We start from the raw sequence: 18,372 nt of genomic DNA, 5'->3' as shown, positions 1-18,372 counted from the left end.
GGGGCTCGAACTCATGGACTGTGAGATCATGACCTGAGCTGAAGTCGGTCGCTTAACCAACTGAGCCACCCAGGCGCCCCAGCTTATCAATTATTTCTTTCATGGATCATGATTTTGGTGTTGTATATAAAAAGTCATCACCATACCAGGCCATCAGGTTTTCCTCTTGTGTTCTCTTCTAGAAGTTTCATAGTTTCATGGTTTACATTTAGGTCTGTAATCCGTTTAGAGTTAATTAATTAATTAATTAATTTTAAGTTTATTTTTATTTATTTGAGAGAGAGAGTAGGGGAGGGGCAGAGAGAAAGAATCCCAAGTAGGCTCCGCTGTGCAGAGCCCAACGCAGGGCTCGAACTCTCTGTGAGATCATGACCTGAGCCCAAATCAAGAGTCGGACACTTAACTGACTGAGCCACCCAGGTGCCTCTGGAGTTAATTTTTTTTAAAGGTGTTAGGTCTACTTTTTTTTGGCACTTAACCCTGCTTGGTATTCTCTTAGCTTCCCGAATCTGTGGTTTAGTGTCTAGCATTAATTTAGGGAAATCCTCACTCATTATTTTTCAGATATTACTTCTGTTCATTCTTTCTTGTCTTCTCATTACACATTTGTTTGACCTTTTTTTTTTAGTTGTCCCACAGTTCTTGAAGATTTCGTTGGTTTCAGTTTTCTTTTCCTGGTTGCATTTCAGTTTTGGAAGTTTCTATTGAAATATCCTCAAGCTTTGAGGATTCTTTCCTCAGCCATGTCCAGTCTAGTAATAAAGCCCATCAAAGACTCATTCTTCATTTCTTTACATATACCCATTTTTTTGTTTTTTGTTCTTCATAGAATTTCGGTCTCTTTACTTGCGTTGCCTATCTGTTCTTGCATGCTGTCTTCTTTATCCGTTAGAGTCCTTCACATATTCATCGTAGTTGCTTTAAATTCCTGGTCTGATAGTTCCAGCATGTCTACCATATCTGAGACTGGTTCTGACGCTTGCTCTGTCTTCAGATTGTGGTTTGGGGGGGTTTTCTTTGTTTATTCGTTTTGCCTTTCAGTATGTCTTGTGATTTTTTTTTTTCTTGATAGCCAAGACATGATATACTGGGTTAATGAACTACTATAAATACATCTTTGGTAATGTTGTGGTAAGGTGTTGGGGGGGGGGGCGCTAGCATTCTATAGTCTTAAGATTATGCCTCAGGTCTTTTAGTATACCTGTGAATTTTGCAATTGCTTCTCAGTCCTACCTGCCTCTACTCTCCCCCATTTAGGTGGGAAAGGATGGATAGAATAGGCTAGAGCTGGTGGGTATTTCCCTTCATCCAGGTCAGTTAGGCTCCAGTAAACCTGGCGGGTTAGGCTCTGGTTAAGTAGGTTCTCTTGAGGATAAGCCTTGTTGAGAAGAACAAGTGGATTTCTGGTGGACTTCAGAATGGTTCCTTTTTCCTTTCCTCTGCCAGAAGCACACAGGGAGGGACTTTTCTCTCCTATGCACTGTGAGAGCTCGGTAGAGCTCCGAGAGGTAAAACTCACAGTATGACGAAGGTCTCCCTATAACTAGGTCCCCCTGAAGTTTTTATCTCAGATTTGTATTCACTGAGCCTACAGCAATTCATCAGTTACAGTTCAGTCTTTCCTTCCCTGACGCTAGTTTCAAGGAGGTTAATGCTGATGGGTTTCACCTCTAGTAAGTTAGGATTCTTTGTATTTACCTTCTGTTAGCCTTCAGTTAGGGGGACAGCAGTTTGCTCTGTGACCTGACTTTTACAGATCTAAGGAGAGTTCTTGCTTTTTCAGTTTGTTGAACATTTTGCTTGTTACAATGGAGTTTTTTGGTTTCTAAGCTTCTTACATACTAAACCAAAAGCCAGAAGCCCACGCATTTTTCCTTATCCTTCACCTTCCTTATCCTTCTCTCTTTAAACTTGTTAGCTATACTTTTACATATTTAATATTGAGAACATTTGCACATTGTTCTAAAACCATAATTCTTTTTTTTTTTTTTTTTTGAGAGAGAGAGAAGGCACGCATACACACGTGGGGGAGGAGCGGGGGCAAAGGGAGAGGGAGAGAGAATCTTAAGCAGGCTCCGAGCTTACCAGGGAGAGACCTCTCTCTAACTGAGAGATCAAGACTGAGCCCAAATCAATAGACCCTAAAGCTACTGAGTCACCTAGGTGCACCTAAAATCATAATTCTTAATTGTTTAATATATTCTGATATTTTTTTAAAAATAAAAATATATTTACATTATGAAGATATAAATATTTTTACTGCAGATCCATTAGTATAATATAGTACTATGATTACATTCTTCTTTTTGTTGTTGTTATTATTTTTTTAATGTTTTTATTTTTGAGAGAGGGAGAGAAAGAGCACAAGCAGGAGAGGGGCAGAGAGAGGGAGACACAGAATCAGAAGCAGGCTTCAGGCTCTGAGCTGTCAGCACAGAGCCTGAGGCATGCTTCGAGCTGATGAACTGCAAGATCATGACCAGAGCTGAAGTCAGACCTTTAATCTACTGAGCCACCCAGGTGCCCCGTGATTACATTCTTCTACAGCTTTCCCCCTCTAAACTTTCTTGATTGCCTTTTTTTTTTTTTTTTTTTTTTACTGTTTGCCTTCATCTCTATTTCTATCCCTTTATTTTTTCTGAAATCTTTCTGGAGCTTTCTGTCATTTTAATCTGGACTGGTTGCTTTCCAGGTCAATTGCATAGCTGTCATCCTGCAGCTTTATTTCCCTGCTTTCTTGCTGTGTATCTGTTTTTTTTCCTGGATGCTCTGCCTCTAAGTTTTGCTGAATAACATCCTCAGATATTTTCTCAAGAAAGAGTTCATAGGAGATAAACTTTGTTTATTTCTGCATCTACAAAATTGTCTGTTCTTTCCATCATCTTGATGCTAGTTTGGATACAGAATTCTAGGTTGAAAATAATATTTTATTAGAACCTTGAGGGTGTTGCTTTATTATTTTCTAATATTCAGTGTTACTGATGAGAAGTCTGAATCCAGGTCAGTTAATATATCTTCTTAGTGATCAGTACCTCTCCCCCTTACTCGCTTCCCTTATGCAGATTCTGGATGCTCTTAGGATCTTTGTTTTATCCTTGCTGTTATGAAGCTCCACAGTAATGTGTTGAGGAATTCTTTCACCTGTTGTGTGGAGCACTCACTAGACTCTGTCTGAAAGCTTGTTGTCCTTGGATTTGGGGAAAATCTCTTGTTCTTTAATTATTACTCTTCTGTTTTCTCTACATTTTTTGTAGACCTCATTTAAATAAATTTTGTCCTTTCAAATTAATTCTCTTTTTTTCTCCCATATTTTCTAATTCACCTTTCCCCTTCCTACTTCTGGAGAAATTTTCTTTATCTTCTAGTATTTCTGCTGAACTTTGTATATTTCCTGACATCTTGTTCTTTGTTCCTTTTTCATAGTATCCTGTTCCTGTTTTATGGATGCATTAATTGTCTGAAATCTGGCAGAGGATACTGAATAGAGTATCTTTAAGTGTTCTTTCTTTCTTGAATTATATCTTTCCCTTAGAGTTTTTTTTTTCCCCTGTTTTTAAATTTGTTTTTAAATTTGACAGTTTTCTTCCATTATGTAGGTTTTCCATAGTTGCCTGTTGATCTTTGGTAATCTATTTACATTTAATGCAGCAGTAGAATAACTGAGCTCTGTGTACTTGGGTTTAGCTCCTTAAAAGGCTGCCTTACTTTGGGAGGAGTGGGTCAGATGCTGACTCTTACTGGATTGCTAAATGCTAGAAACAGAAACCTTTCTCTGGGGCAACAACCCCTATCCATATCAGCTGACCTAGTACTTCCCTACATTTCATTCTTTAGAGAGAAAACTTCCAGTTTTTTGTTTGTTTATATTTGGAGGGTAAAGTCTGGTTGCTAATATTCTGTGAGCAGCTGTAGAGATAGGGATCTTAATCTCTGTCCCAATCTCCCCCTTAGTCATACCTGGCATTTCTGGGTGAGTCCCTGGATTTTGCAGGACAAATTGTCTCCCTAGGTACTCCTGGCACTAATTTCTTCCACCTACTGTTTTAGGCATGACTCCCATGTCCTTTCTGATTGCTAAAATTTGTTGAGATTTCCTGTCTGCTCATTGTTGCCCCTTCTCTTTTATTTATTTTTGTGGATTTATTCCCTTAGTATCATTTTAAGAAGATTTTTGAAGGGAGAAGAGGTAATTTCCTGTGCTCAGTATATTGTCTTAAACCAGAACTTCAAAATACTTATGAAGGCTTGAAAGCATCTTATATTTTAGAAGAATTTTCATGAAAAACTATAATAAAACCCACTTTGGTGCTTAAAGGCATTAGTTCTTGGCTCTCAAGAGAATGTGGTTTTCAAGAATGACTTAGTCTCTGAAGTCCTTGACTGAATAAAGTACATTATGATCAGGGTAGTGAATAAAAAATAATTATTATTTGTGGATCAGACACTTTTGTGTTTTATTAAATATGGTTTCATTGAATCCTCACAGCAATCCTAAGAGGTAGTATATTATTTTCCCCAGTTTACCTAAGAGGAAACGGACACAGTAAAGTAATATAACTTGCTCAAGTACTGTATAAATGATACAGAATGATTCCCTAACCACATTGATCTCTGTAAGTATTAAAATGAACTACAGTCTAGTTTATCTTTTCTTCCTGGAAGTTGGTGGCTTTTTGATAAGTATTATGGAACAGAGTGTTCAGACAAGAAGTCAATACTGCCTATTTAGGATTGATATTCTTGTGAAGCTAATACAATTAATGAAAACTTTAGCCTCTCTCCTGTCTCATACTAGCAGCCAGGATTCTGTGCTGGTTAGTAAGATGCTACAGTCACTCAGAGTTTGTAGTACTTGGCTATGCTACATTTTATTTTTTTTTTATTTTTTATTTTTTTAATTATATGAAATTTATTGCCAAATTAGTTTCCATACAACACCCAGTGCTCATCCCAAAAGATGTTTTTTTTTTAATTATATGAAATTTATTGTCAAATTAGTTTCCATTATGCTACATTTTAAAGTGTATTCCATTTCTGTGGGGCGCCTGGGTGGCTCAGTCAGATGAATGTCCGACTTCGGCTCAGGTCATGATCTCACAGTTTGTGGGTTCGAGCCCCGCATCAGACTCTGTGCTGACCGCTTGCTCGGAGCCTGGAGCCTGCTTCAGATTCTGTGTCTCCTTCTCTCTCTGCCTCTCCCCCGCTCATGCTTTGTCTCACTCTGTTTCTCAAAAATAAATAAATGTAAAAAAAAAAAAAAAAAACAGATTTTTTTAAGTGTATTCCATTTCTAGAAATTTGTCCTACAGTTCTACAAGTGCACAAAGTTTCATGCATAGGAATGTTTACAGCATTATTTATATAATAGAAAGCTAAAAGAACCTAAGTGTCCATCAGTAGGGGATTGGTTAATTTGTAATAGGTACATGCACATGATGCTATGTAAAAAAAAAAAAAAAAAATGAAAGAGATCTATGTATGCTGATATAAAAAGATCTTCAAGTAATACTGTGTGAAAAGTCATATATAGCGTGACTATATGTGTAAAAAGTGTTCGTTAAGTATGCGTGCTCATGTGTTTGTATACATGTGGGAAAAATGGGAAGAACATATGAAAAGAATTGTTACTTCTGATGGGGATTGTAGGGACTTCAATTCCATATCCTTAAGTACCATTTTATTTATTTTACTGTGAGCATGTAAATTTTACAATGTTATAAAAATAAAGCTTAATGGTTTTCAGTAGCTATCAGTAGTATACCAGCAAACACTAACTGGCCCTGGGTTTCCTAGGTGAGTTAGAATCTAATGGAAGAGATCTGGGGATCTGTACCCTATCAAGGACTTTAAGTGGTTTTCAATATTAGGCAGCTGTGCAGTCATGCTCACAAATATGCATAATTTAGACTAAGGCGAAGTTACCACGGAGAGGCAATTAAAAGAATGAGACTACTTTGAGTAATGCCAAACTAATAAATTTCAAAATTTGGAGGCGATAAATGATATTCCCAGAAATTATCAAATGTTTTACCTTTTAAAAATGTTTGTTTATTTAGAAAGAGAGAGAGAGAAGAGAGAGTGAGAGCCAGCCAGAGAGGGGCAGGAAGAGAGAAAGGGAGAGAGAATCCTAAGCTGGCTTTGCACTATTAGCATGGAGCCCGATTTAGGGCTCGATCTCACAACCCTGTGAGATCATGACCTGAGCCAAAATCAAAGAGTCAGACATTCAACCGACTGAGCCACCCAGATGCCCCAATTACCAAATATTTTAGAGGTAGACAACCTAACTTATACCACCTGACATGGAAGAAATAGACACCCATCAGGGATCCTGCTCAGGTGTGTCACAGGTGAATTCTTCCAAATCTTTACAGAACATGTCATTCCAAATCTATTTACAGTATTTCAGAGCAGAGAGAAAAAAAAGTAAAGCTTGTTAGTCGTGTTTACAAAGCCAACATAGCACCACTTCCAAACCTTTCAGATACAGGAGTGTTATTTTTTGGCCAAATCATTTTAAGATTGTGGTTAAAATTTTATAAATATAATTTGAAAAAATAATATATACCATGACTAAATGGAATTCCTTTTAGGGATCAAAGGATGGTTTGATGTTAGGAACTCTATTAATTATTAGCATTAATGGACCAAAGAGAAAAAGTATGATATTTTACTTTTCTGCCCCAAAGTGCACACAATAATATTAACTTCTGTTTGTGGACTTTGAAAACACAAAACCCGAAACAAAACTCTTAGATGAGTGGAACTAGCTGAATAGTTTCACATAACAAAGGTGTTCCAGAATGTTACCAAGTACCATGCTTAATGACAAAATACTAGAAGTGGTCTCGTTAAAGTTAGGAAAAAAATGATGAATAAAATACCATTCCAATTAAAGTCACAATTTATTTTGATAAATGATTCTAGAGATTACTTGGGGGAATAAATAATATGAGAATAGTCCAGGAAATTCTAAACAAGAAAAAAAAATTGAGGACTGGGCTAATAACTTATCAGGTACTTAAATATTATAAATCTAAAGCAAGGAAAGCAGTCAGAGAAAAATTCATGTAAGTGTGAGTGGCCTTTTCAGGTTACTGGAGAAAAGAAGATAAGGAAACACTCATTTTGATAGTGGGAGAATAAATTTGAATAACCTTTTTGAAAGGCACTTGGTGATAGCAAATACATTTTTTTATCTTTTTAAGAGGGAGAGAGGGAAAGAGCACAGGTGGGGAGACGGGCACAGAGAGAGACAGAGACAGAGAGAGACAGAGAGAATCTTAAGCAGGCTCCACACTCAGCGCAGAGCCAGACATGGGTCTCGATCCCACGACCCTGGGATCATGACCTGAGCCAAAACCAACCGACTGAGCCACCCAGGCACCCCACAAATGCATTTTTAAGTGTACTTCTATTTTGGTCCAGCATTCTGCTTCTAGGAATTATTGTAAAAATTTCCTTAGAGACAAATTTTGTTGCATTCACAAGATGGTGATGAGAAACCAGACCTGATACTGTTTCATCAGAGATTGTTAACAAATTTGTATTCACAGCTTCTTTCCTCCTCTGCTGCTTTCAAGGATTTGTGGTCTCTCCAATTGGGGTAGCTTGGAAACATAGTCCTCAGTGACACATATGCCTGACTTGGGCTACAAAGTGAGTTTGTTTTAGGTGTCATGGCCAGGATCAATCATAGGGAAGTGACTGCACATATTTTGCCTTTGAGCTCTTTTATCTCCCCTTTTAAAACCTCCGCCCTGTGACCTGATGGGACAGTTTGATATATATCAACTCTTAAAATTTTGTTATGCCTGATATAGTAGAAAGGTAGAATCCTTCCTTGCTCTCCTACCCTCCAGCCCCTCCCCCCTCCCCCCACTACCCTCTAGTCCCTTGGAAAGAGCTTTGGGTTTGGAATCCAAGGACCTGGCTTCTAGAGCCAGTTCTTCCACTGACTAGCCCCGAGACTTAGGAGAAACAAGATTACCCTTCTAAACTTACTTTCTTTGAGAGTCAAGCATCCTAACCTGTTTTTTGTACTTGTCTTTCCACTTACATTCTCATTCATTTACTCCCTCAGCTTCAGTCATCACCTGTTGTCTGGTTCCCAGGTGTGAAGCACATCTCGGCAGAGTGCTCTCTTCTGAACACCCTCTCTGCATTTCTTACTGTTCCCTGGGCATCTCCTCCTGACTGTCCCATGGGCACCTGAAACGCACATAACAGGGATAAACAAACCAACTACATGCAATTTCCCTTTAGGTCGTCCCTTTACCTAGCATACGTACAAGGACGTATTTTAGATGTTTTACGTTTGTTTTATAAGCAAAAGTAGCTAAGGTATGTAATGATCCCTTACAGGATGGCGCGTGGGCAGAAAAGGATAGTGGATAGGGGTGGTGATCCTAACAAAATGCCTGCGTACCTTTCAAGGCTTGTGTGGCCTTCTCAACTCTTTCTTTTCCTCATAGTCGGCTGATATGAATCTGCCTCCTTATCCTCCTTGCCCTTTTAAATTTATACAGAAGTGATGCCCCTTAGTGGCAGAATCAGGAACTTCCTCCATTTGCCGATCAATCACACGAAAAATGTCTTCTTGTGTGCTTAAACAAATTGGTATTGTGATTTGACACATTGCTGAACTGTTGTAGGTGCTTGTTTTGCAATTCTAATAAATACTTCCGACTTCACCCGTAACGACTAGGTACCTTGGTCTTTGAGTGTTTCAGGAAAAAAAATAGACCAAATACGCTCCACAGGAGTGTGGAATGTGTATCTTTTGAGAAGGTGAGACAAGGATACTTAATGCTTATTTTATTTTAAGAGTATAATGTCTGTACAGTAGACATTACTCCAGCTTTTGGAGTTGTAATTAAATCTCATAACCTAAAATTCTCTTTCTAGTCGGATACTTAACTTGTAGCTAGTCTAGGAATACTTGTTGAATGACCTAATGGTCAGTGGCGATCCTTGAAGACCTTCATGCTTTAAAAAAAAAACAAAGCAAACAAAAATTTTTTTAAAGAAAAGTAATATAACCACAATTAAATACAATCTGGGAAATTAGAGAAAAAAACCCTACTCTTGATCTCCCCTGACAAAACTGCCGATAGAGTTTTTGTATATCTGGTTCTTTTCAGATTTGTGTTTATGTGGTTAAAATTACATATCCTGCTTTTTTTTCCACTTACTGTGTCATTTTATGACTGTTACTTTAACTGGCTGCATAGTAATCTTTTAGTTGCAGGGACTTTTGGCCCTGTTGCATGTACAGTGTGTATGAAGAGTGGATGGTGCCTGGTTTCTGAAAAATACGACTCTTGAGCAAACACAGTAATTCTAATAAAATAAAATTGTGTATCACATAGATTTTTCTAAATAGGAGAACTATAGGGGCACCTGGGTGGCTCAGTCAGTTAAGCTACCAACTTCGGCTCAGGTCATGATCTCGCAGTTTGTGAGTTCGAGCCCCGTGTCGGACTCTGTGCTGACAGCTCAGAGCCTGGCTCCTGCTTCAGTTTCTGTGTCTCCCTCTCTCTGCCCCTCCCCCCCCCCAAAAAAAATAAACATTCAAAAACATTAAAAATAAATACATAAATAGGGGAACTATATAACCCTCATATCGTAAGGTCAGTGCTTTATTTTCAGACTTCTAAGCCTGAAACCCGAGGAAGTTGGTTGTCAGTAAGTGTAATATGCTATGTGTCAGCTGTGTATTTTGGAGAAGTTGCAAACAGATGTTAGATACCTGTTTATTTGGAGGATTATTGTCATTAATATTTAACACTGTGTTCTCTTACAGATTATGGAGCTTTGTGGTGCAACGAGGCTTGGTTATTTTGGAAGAAGTCAGTTCTACATTGCTTTGAAACTTGTAGCTGTTGCCCAGTCTGGTTTCCCTTTAAGAGTGGAAAGTATAAATACAGGTAAATATGGAGTACATTAGTAGCTGAAATGAAATAAAGTCCGTAGAATTGCTGAGTCTTCTTGATATTTTAGTGGCATTTGTGACCCTAAGTGTCACGGCTTTAATCTCACTACCATGCTTTTTTCATTTGCGAATATTAGAAAAGTATCTCTTTCCTAAATCTGTTATGGCATGTATGTACTTAATACATATTTGATGATAATATAAAAATTGTTAAAAGTGATGATTTTTCAGAACTAATTCACTAAAAATTGCTTAGAAAGAGGTTAGGTGAATAGTTTTATCAAAGTAAATGATGAATTGTAGTGAGCATTTTCTTATATGCCTTCCTTATATTCTTCTTTTCTGCTGAGTATAAAATAGCATTATACTTGTGGGGTTTTGTGTGGGAAAGCTATACACACTTGAAACTAGAAACTATTAACCAAAACTTTCTGATAGAGACAATATTAAAATATTGGCAGACTAAAACCTGGTTACAGACATCTGGCTGCCTTATAAGTATCACCTAGGATAATTTGTTTTTTTATGCTTTGGAGGCTTATTGATGCCCAAGTCAGTGGAAATTCTGTAAAGGTAGGCACTTAAATGCAGACAGTTCTTTGGTTGTCATAGAAAAAAGAGGAAAGAGAACACTTGAGGTTTTCTGTAATGTTAGAATTTTTATAAATAGTTTTAAGCACCGGCTCAGTTTATTAGTCAGTGTGAGCTTTTCATTGTGGACTTCTGGTTTGCCACACATCATTCTTCTAGAACTGAGAGTGTATATTCTTTTCAGGTAATTTTGAATTCTTTTACTTACATCCTGAATAAGCTTGGTTTAAGTGTGGAGTTTCAAGGCAAATGCAGATAATCATAGTGGAGGGAAGTGTACTTTGTGTTAAAAAGTCTGCTACTGTTTTGTTCTAGTCTAAAAGTATGAGCTATGATTGACCTGCAAAGAAGTTCTGTCTTCTTTCTTCTCTGTTTAAAATTGAATGTAGGATATTTGCTGTAGAAGTGTCATAAGCCAGACTAAAACGGATAGATATGATGCCTTGTGCTGTGTCGTTGGCAGGTGAACAGTAAAATATTTTCAGGAACTTGTGCCATGAAAATGTCTAGATTAATCTAGTCTCAATCTAGTGACATTTTCTATGTTTTACTTACAGCTCTAGCATCTTACTTAAGAGAATCAGTATGAGTAGAAACAGCCTAGCCTTCCCGGTCAGACTGACCTAGGTTCAGATCCTAACTGTCAGTTACTATCAGTGACCTTGGCATCTGGTAGCCTCAGTTGCAAGCATAGAGCCAGACAGGACAGTTATTACAGTTTAAGAAGGTCAGTTTAGTGTTGCTACTACTTTGTAGGTTAGAGTCTCCCTAAACAGTGTAAGGGAGGTGGTCTAAATGTAGTGATAAACATGTGTCTGTGGTTTCTGTATCAGTTTTTACAAAGATTCTTTTTAATATCTAATTCGTATTTCAGTTTTAATGTGTGCCCCTTTTTCTTTTAAAGTAATAATTATTTTTGCGGTTAACAGTGAAGGACCTTCCTCTGCCGAGATTTGTTGCTTCAAAGAATGAACAGGAATCTCGTCATGCAGCCTCATATTCTTCAGATTCTGAAAATCAAGGGTCTTATTCTGGTGTAATTCCCCCACCACCTGGCAGGGGGCAAGTGAAAAAGGGATCTGTAAGCCATGACCCTGTCCAGCCTCGTACGTCTGCAGATCAGCAGGTAATCATGTGCACATAAACGTTATCGGTTGATGTGCTGTATAGATGTTCACATTAAAACTTATTGAGTGCCTTGTTGATTAAAATTTAAGTCTTAGAATAATAATAATATTCTTTCTAGGAACCTGCATCCCCAGTCGTTTCACCACAACAGTCCCCACCAACTTCTCCACACACATGGAGGAAGCACAACCGTCACCCCAGTGGGGGAAATAGCGAGAGGCCACTTACAGGACCTGGGCCACTTTGGTCTCCCTTTGGTGAAGCTCAATCAGGTATTTTACAATTCTTTAGAAGACAGTTATTTATTAAGGGTTGTAAATTAAAGGAAGCTTGATGATGTTCCTTCCAGAGTTTCCTCCAAGATAATTTTAATTATAAATTAAGTGCCTTAATTAGAAGCAAAAGCCAACCATGAAAATTTGTAGGCAGATACATCAGTTTAAACAATGGTAATTGCGTTTACCTAATACATATAATTCTTAGACAAAGTTGATAAATATCAGATGCTCTGAAGGTGAAATGGGTAAATAATTACTTCCCAGAATATTAGGTATATATTACATTAGCTCCAGTATTGACAAGGAAAGCACACAATAACAATTTAAAAAATTTCAATGAGGTATAATTTTACTCATTTTCAATTTTTTTATTAAAGCTCTTTTTTTGTTTTATTTTATTTGAGAGAGAGAGCGCGCACGTGTGTGCATGGAGAGGGGGGTGGGGGAATAGGGACAAAGAGTGAGAGAGAATCCCAAGCAGGCTCTGTGCTATCAGCACGGAGCCCCACTGGCCTCGATCTCGCAAGCCATGAGATCATGACCTGAGCTGAAATCAAGAGTCGGACACTTAATTGACTGAGCCACCTAGATATCCTGAGATACAATTTTAAACTGACAGAAGAGATTCAGTTTGGAAATTGTTAACATTTCTTCAGAGTTAGAGTTGGAAAGAACACTTCTATAATATGTATGTGGTGAGTTACAATTAAAAACCTCTGGTTAAAAACGGTTGGCTTTTCTTCAAAAGTGAGTCGGCATGTGTACCATTCTCCCCCTAGGTTCTTCTGCGGGTGACGCAGTGTGGTCAGGGCACTCTCCACCTCCACCACAAGAAAACTGGGTCAGTTTTGCAGATACTCCACCAACCAGTACTCTTTTAACCATGCATCCTGCTTCTGTCCAGGTGTGACATTTTATTGGTATTGCATTTTTATTTGCTTCATTCAGAGTATTGCTGCGGTCATTGTTTTCATATTTTGCTGTGGCACACTTGATAAATGCAAGTTCACTCCTCTTACAGAACACAGAACTCTGCTCTGTGCCTTTTCTTAAAGTCTATTCTCATTGGAATGTTTCACTAAAAGTTTGGGCTGATTTTCTTTCTAATTATTCAGTGAAATTTTGAAAGTTGTCTGCCCCTAAGAATATCTCCTATTTGCTTGGCTTTCTTAGCACATTTTTCATAACTTTCTGTTGCTTACGTATTGCTGTCATTCTACGCACTTATATAATCATCGTGCAGAAACACTCAGTAACTTGATTATAACAAATATGTGGTCTGCTGATGAGTTTGTGAAGACTTCTTGTATTTTAAACATCCACAGAAAGTAAGTTTTATTTTCAAAGATGAGTAACCTAGCAATCTTGGCCCATATAATCATTACAGATAGAAAATGTACTGAGGAAAAAAATGTTTCATTACAGGACCAGACAACAGTACGAACTGTAGCATCAGCTACAACTGCCAATGAAATTCGTAGGCAATCCAGTAGTTATGATGATCCTTGGAAAATAACAGATGAACAAAGACAGTATTATGTAAATCAATTTAAAACCATTCAGCCTGATCTAAACGGATTTATTCCAGGTGAGTTGTTAAAAACAGAAATTCTTGTAGATGGGACAGGACAAAGTCTCGGTTTCATAATCTCAAAGGCATGGTTTTTATTGGTCAGAGATTATAAAGAAAATCAGTTCTCAAGTTGTGTGTCTAAAAAGCTGATAATCGCTGGAGACAAAAACATGACGTACACACGTGTTAAGGGTACCTTTTCCCAGTGAAAAAAGCCTTAAGACTCTTACCCTCATTTTATTCTTGGATCTCTACGTTCAGAATAACATTAAACAACACTGTTTTAACATTTCAGGATCTGCAGCTAAAGAGTTTTTTACAAAATCAAAACTTCCTATTCTTGAACTTTCTCACATTTGGTAAGTGTGGTACTTCACATCAATCAGGTAATGTGGGTTGTTTCAAAGGAGTTTCCAGCAGGTCGGTTTTTGAACCTTAAAAAATAAACTATTAGAGTAATCTTTTCAAGAATGTTCCCAAATAACTCAGTATTGCCTTCCAATAGTAGTCAGTTTCTATCTCACTCTCTGGAAAAGAAAGAAATGATGCCAGTACAGTAGTTCTTTTTAAAGTGCTAAAATTCGTTAAGCCGTATTAGCTGTTTAAACCATATTAGCTGTTTCTTCTTGCTTAGCATAATGCATGGAAGAAAAGCTAGTTGCTTCATACATGGTTATCTTTATCCCATTTGGTTTTTAATAAGCCTATACCTGTTATGTATTACCTATACCTATACTAAGCCATGTGCTTAAGAACATTGCTTAGCTCCCATTTAAATCCATACTAAGGCTCACGAGAGCCGTGATGTAGTTGGAATTAGTTATTTAAAGCAAATTATAACCACAAGTTACTTTTTAAAAACAATGATCATATAAGCATAAATGGTATTTCTACTCGATATCAATCTATTTCTTTATATTTTAAATTATTTTGTTAGTAGGGTTTTTAGTAGCTTTGAGTGCTGTAGCAGAAGAAAGATAATGCCTAAAACTGAAAAATCAAGAACTGGCAATATACACTTGCTGTTTATGGTATCAGGCATTAACTACAAAATGGTTGCCTCTGCATCTAGAAAGTGGGACGATAGTTGAGGGGAAGGGGGGTTCTGCTGCTTTTTAATATCAAGCCTTGTAGTCTGTTGAATGCTATTTTTTTTTCATTTTCTACACTTTTATTTTGTGGTGATTGTGAGACAAACACAATCCCAACATTTAGACTTCTCATCCTCCTTCCTGAGGACTGTCTGACTCCATGGCTCATGCACCCCAAGTACAGTAGGACTTTGTAGAACTTTGATAACAATAAAAACAAAGTTTTTAAAAATCTCAGTGATGTATTAAATGGGCCTGACTTTATCCTGTTACTAAAAATGCATATGAATTAAAGGTCCTTTTTTTTGGTGACCTTATGTATTGAGGGTGCTTTTCAGCATTTTATTATAAGAATTTCAAGTAAAGAACTGTGCCTTGAACACTCATATGCCCACTGCCTGGGTTCCACAGTTAAACAGTTTGCTATATTTGCTCTATTATACTTTTTCCATCTATGGGATTTTTTAAGTTATGGATTGTACTTTTTCTGGAAAAAGATTTCTTTTTCTTCTTTTTGAGACATAAAGGGATCCAGAGCAAATGATTATATTTATGGCAAGTTTGTGTTCCAGGGAACTTTCAGACTTTGATAAAGATGGAGCATTGACACTGGATGAGTTTTGTGCTGCTTTTCATCTGGTAGTTGCTCGGAAGAATGGCTATGACTTACCAGAAAAACTCCCTGAAAGCTTAATGCCCAAACTGATTGATTTGGAAGACTCAGCAGGTAAGTTCGGGAGCCTAAGGGACCTGGTTACAGGCCTTGATAAACATCATACTTGATTTGTAAGGCAAAATTAAGATAGATGTTAAAACTTAGCTGAACAACCTCAAGAGCATGTAGATTTAACATCAGAATGTAATATACAGGCTGAACTTGGATTAATGGTTTGTCTTAGCTTTAAAAAGATAAATAATTATATGCGCTACTATTTTACTTTACACTTTTGACTTCCTGAGATTTTAAGAACATTTCACACTATCTTGGTATTTTGCCACAAGGCAAACGCTTTAGTTGCATTATATATTGTCTGAGGTGGGAAAGGTAGCCTGTGTTATCAATATTTTTCCATTTAATGCATCTTAATTTGTTGAAGGACGGTGCCTGGTTTATTATTAGACCAGCTCAGTCTGCAAGCATTTTCCTTTCAAAAGCCCAACTCTTTTCTTCAGACTCTAAAGAAATCTGGAAATTTTGCGTTTCATTGTAAATACCGCACTTTTGTTACCGTGTTTACAAGAATACTTTTGTAAATGCCCATATTTATTGGGCATTTCTTTAAAAGGAAACAAGAATATAAGGGGTAAAAAAGTGAGCCTGTTGTTTTAAAATTCAGAATGAATAAAAGGAAATCTAATGTTAAATTTTTAATGAGACTAATTAAATTACTGTTTTCTGTTTTCCTATCTAAATTATCTTTTCGATATTGTGATGGAAAGAATTTTATACTTTTAAAAGAAAAGCTGAAGCATAATTTGGCTCTGCAAAGGGCATTTATCTATTAGGCAGTGTCTGTTTAATTCAGAAATGCACATGATCTGACCTTATTGTCTAAATTATACAGAAGGAATCATATGCATGTTATTAATGTCACGAAGAGAACATTCTCCTTGGTGTTAAGAATCTGAGTCTGCTTCTGGTTTTGCTAATTATTCCTGTGACCTCGGGCAAGTTCTGACCATTTATTTTTTGCCTTCTGTTTCTCCACCTGAAATGGGGATTTGATGCCATTCATGTTTCTGAATTATACACTGACCTTTTGGCAGCGAGGAAGTTGATTTAAAAATTGAGCATTGATTTTTATGTTTTTTAGAAACACTGTCCTAGGAGAATCCTAGGATTTTTCTGATCATTTCAGGTAGCTATTAGGCAACCTCTAACTTGAGCAGAAAGCTAAGTATTTTTGTTGACAATTTTGCTTCAAAGTACTTTGGTTTCCCTAATTAAGAAATAAATGAAAACTCTATTTAGCTTATTTGATAGTAGCCAGAAGGGGAAGAAATCTTGGTAGCTACAAACGTGGTGTATCATTTTAAAACTTGGGCCCTGTATCTAGAATTTTTCTGTGACTTTCTTTGAAAACTGGTAGGATACTAATACAAGGAAATAAGTCAAGTTTATTCTGTTATGTTATTTTCTAGAGACTTGTCTGAACCTGTTATCTGTTGCATTCACATTGGTGAATTTGGCTATAGCATGTAGTCAGTGGAGGCTTTTTTTATTTTTAATTTAAATAAATTCTGGTTCTTTATAAACTCGACTTACTGCCAGAATTTTAAGGTTGATGAGTCAAGAACTTCTTTTTCGGGCATTTGTCTTTTTATCCCTGTTAAATCTGTTTAGCTAAGAGATACTCTGGTTTGGTTTTAATTTTTTTTTTTTAATGTTTATTTACTTTTGAGAGATAGAGAGAGTGTGAGCCACCCAGGCTCCCGTAGACACTCTGCTTTTTGCCTACATATATCTGTTTACTATTGCTTTAACTATAATTTTAAAGGTGTCAAAGAAACAGATAATTTTGTCCCATTCCAACATAATATTATACGGTTTTCTGATCACCTTTATTCTAAACATTTGGCTACACAATATTAAACTCAAATCTGCTTTGCCTACTTATAAATGATAAATTTGGAATTCTGTTAATTTGGGGGTTGGAGAAACTGTTTAATATTTTTCCACCTACCTATCCTAAGCCTGAGATTGATATTTAAAAAAATATGAGCCTGGAAGAGCCTGGAGCCTGCTTCAGATTCTCTGTCTCCCTCTCTCTCTGCCCCTCCTCCACTCACACTCTGTCTCTCAAAAATGAATAAAAATGTTAAATAAATAAAATAAAATAAAATAAAATAAAATAAGCCTGAGACTCATAGTACACAAAGTCCTTTGTATATAGAAATTGTGTGACACTGTAGATCACTCAATATCCACAAAAATAATTTAAAATAGCTGTGTTTTTAGAAGTTCACTTTAGAAGTTTTAAAAGTTAAAAGGCAAATACCCAAAGAGTTTCCTTTGGCGGAGGTTGCTTTGGGATTCTCTTTGGAGCCTTTCTGACTCACAGGCAAAAGTAGTTCCTGTTCCTCTGATCTCTCATAATATTGCCTACATGCTGCTTGTTATGGCACACACATTACACCGAATCCTGTTTTGTTTTGTTTTGTTTTGGTTTGGTTTGGTTTGGTTTCCTCTTTCTACTACCTCTCTGAGCTCTTTAAAAACAAACAAACAAACAAAAAAACAAGAAATGTATCGTGTTCATTATAGTATCCTAAGGACCTAGCACTTGGCCAGGCAGGTACTAATAAGTTGTTCAGCAAATAATTATTGAGTGAATTAATGGTAAATGTGTGCCACTTTTAAAGTAGGATATTTTTCTTAACACGTTTCTTTGAAACATGGCTGTTTGTTACCATAAATTTGTGATGTTGGGGCATACTAAATTATTAGCTCTGCAGGTATTCTGTGTTGGCAATTTAAGTAACTTAAAAAATAAATGATGAATACTGGTGACTTAAGTTACAGCCACTTGGGGTAACAAGTTAGGCTTTCTATATGCATGCAAACATGGGTTGGGTTGGGGACATATGTAATTTTTCCAAAATTATTTGATGAGGTTTTTAGGATTAAATGTCAGGTAAAACAGAATAACTAATGATCTGTAAGTGGAGTGCTTATGTGGGCCTGAATTAAAATACTTAATATTTGACATCAGCACTGAATCGGGCAGCTGGGGTAAATAAACAAGGAAACTTGGTTTTTATTGTCTTACCAAAAGA

The 18,372-nt window shown here is 36.8% G+C and overlaps 1 protein-coding gene across 7 annotated transcripts in view; it reads left to right on the top strand.

Moving 5' to 3' along the window:
- REPS1 (RALBP1 associated Eps domain containing 1) overlaps nucleotides 1-18,372 on the top strand; it is an 86,016-nt gene that overhangs the window by 35,305 nt on the left and 32,339 nt on the right. For all 7 annotated transcript variants that reach the window (XM_049654448.1, XM_049654449.1, XM_049654447.1 and 4 more), the window contains exons 2-8: nucleotides 9,806-9,929; nucleotides 11,455-11,651; nucleotides 11,772-11,925; nucleotides 12,711-12,835; nucleotides 13,357-13,519; nucleotides 13,800-13,863; nucleotides 15,168-15,322. In XM_049654448.1, the coding sequence (XP_049510405.1) occupies nucleotides 9,806-9,929; nucleotides 11,455-11,651; nucleotides 11,772-11,925; nucleotides 12,711-12,835; nucleotides 13,357-13,519; nucleotides 13,800-13,863; nucleotides 15,168-15,322 (982 nt within the window). The remainder of the gene's footprint in view (nucleotides 1-9,805; nucleotides 9,930-11,454; nucleotides 11,652-11,771; nucleotides 11,926-12,710; nucleotides 12,836-13,356; nucleotides 13,520-13,799; nucleotides 13,864-15,167; nucleotides 15,323-18,372) is intronic.

This window comes from Panthera uncia, assembly GCF_023721935.1.
Source record: "Panthera uncia isolate 11264 chromosome B2 unlocalized genomic scaffold, Puncia_PCG_1.0 HiC_scaffold_24, whole genome shotgun sequence".
NCBI classification, from domain to species: Eukaryota; Metazoa; Chordata; class Mammalia; order Carnivora; family Felidae; genus Panthera; species Panthera uncia.
This window is presented reverse-complemented; position numbering and strand designations above follow the sequence as displayed.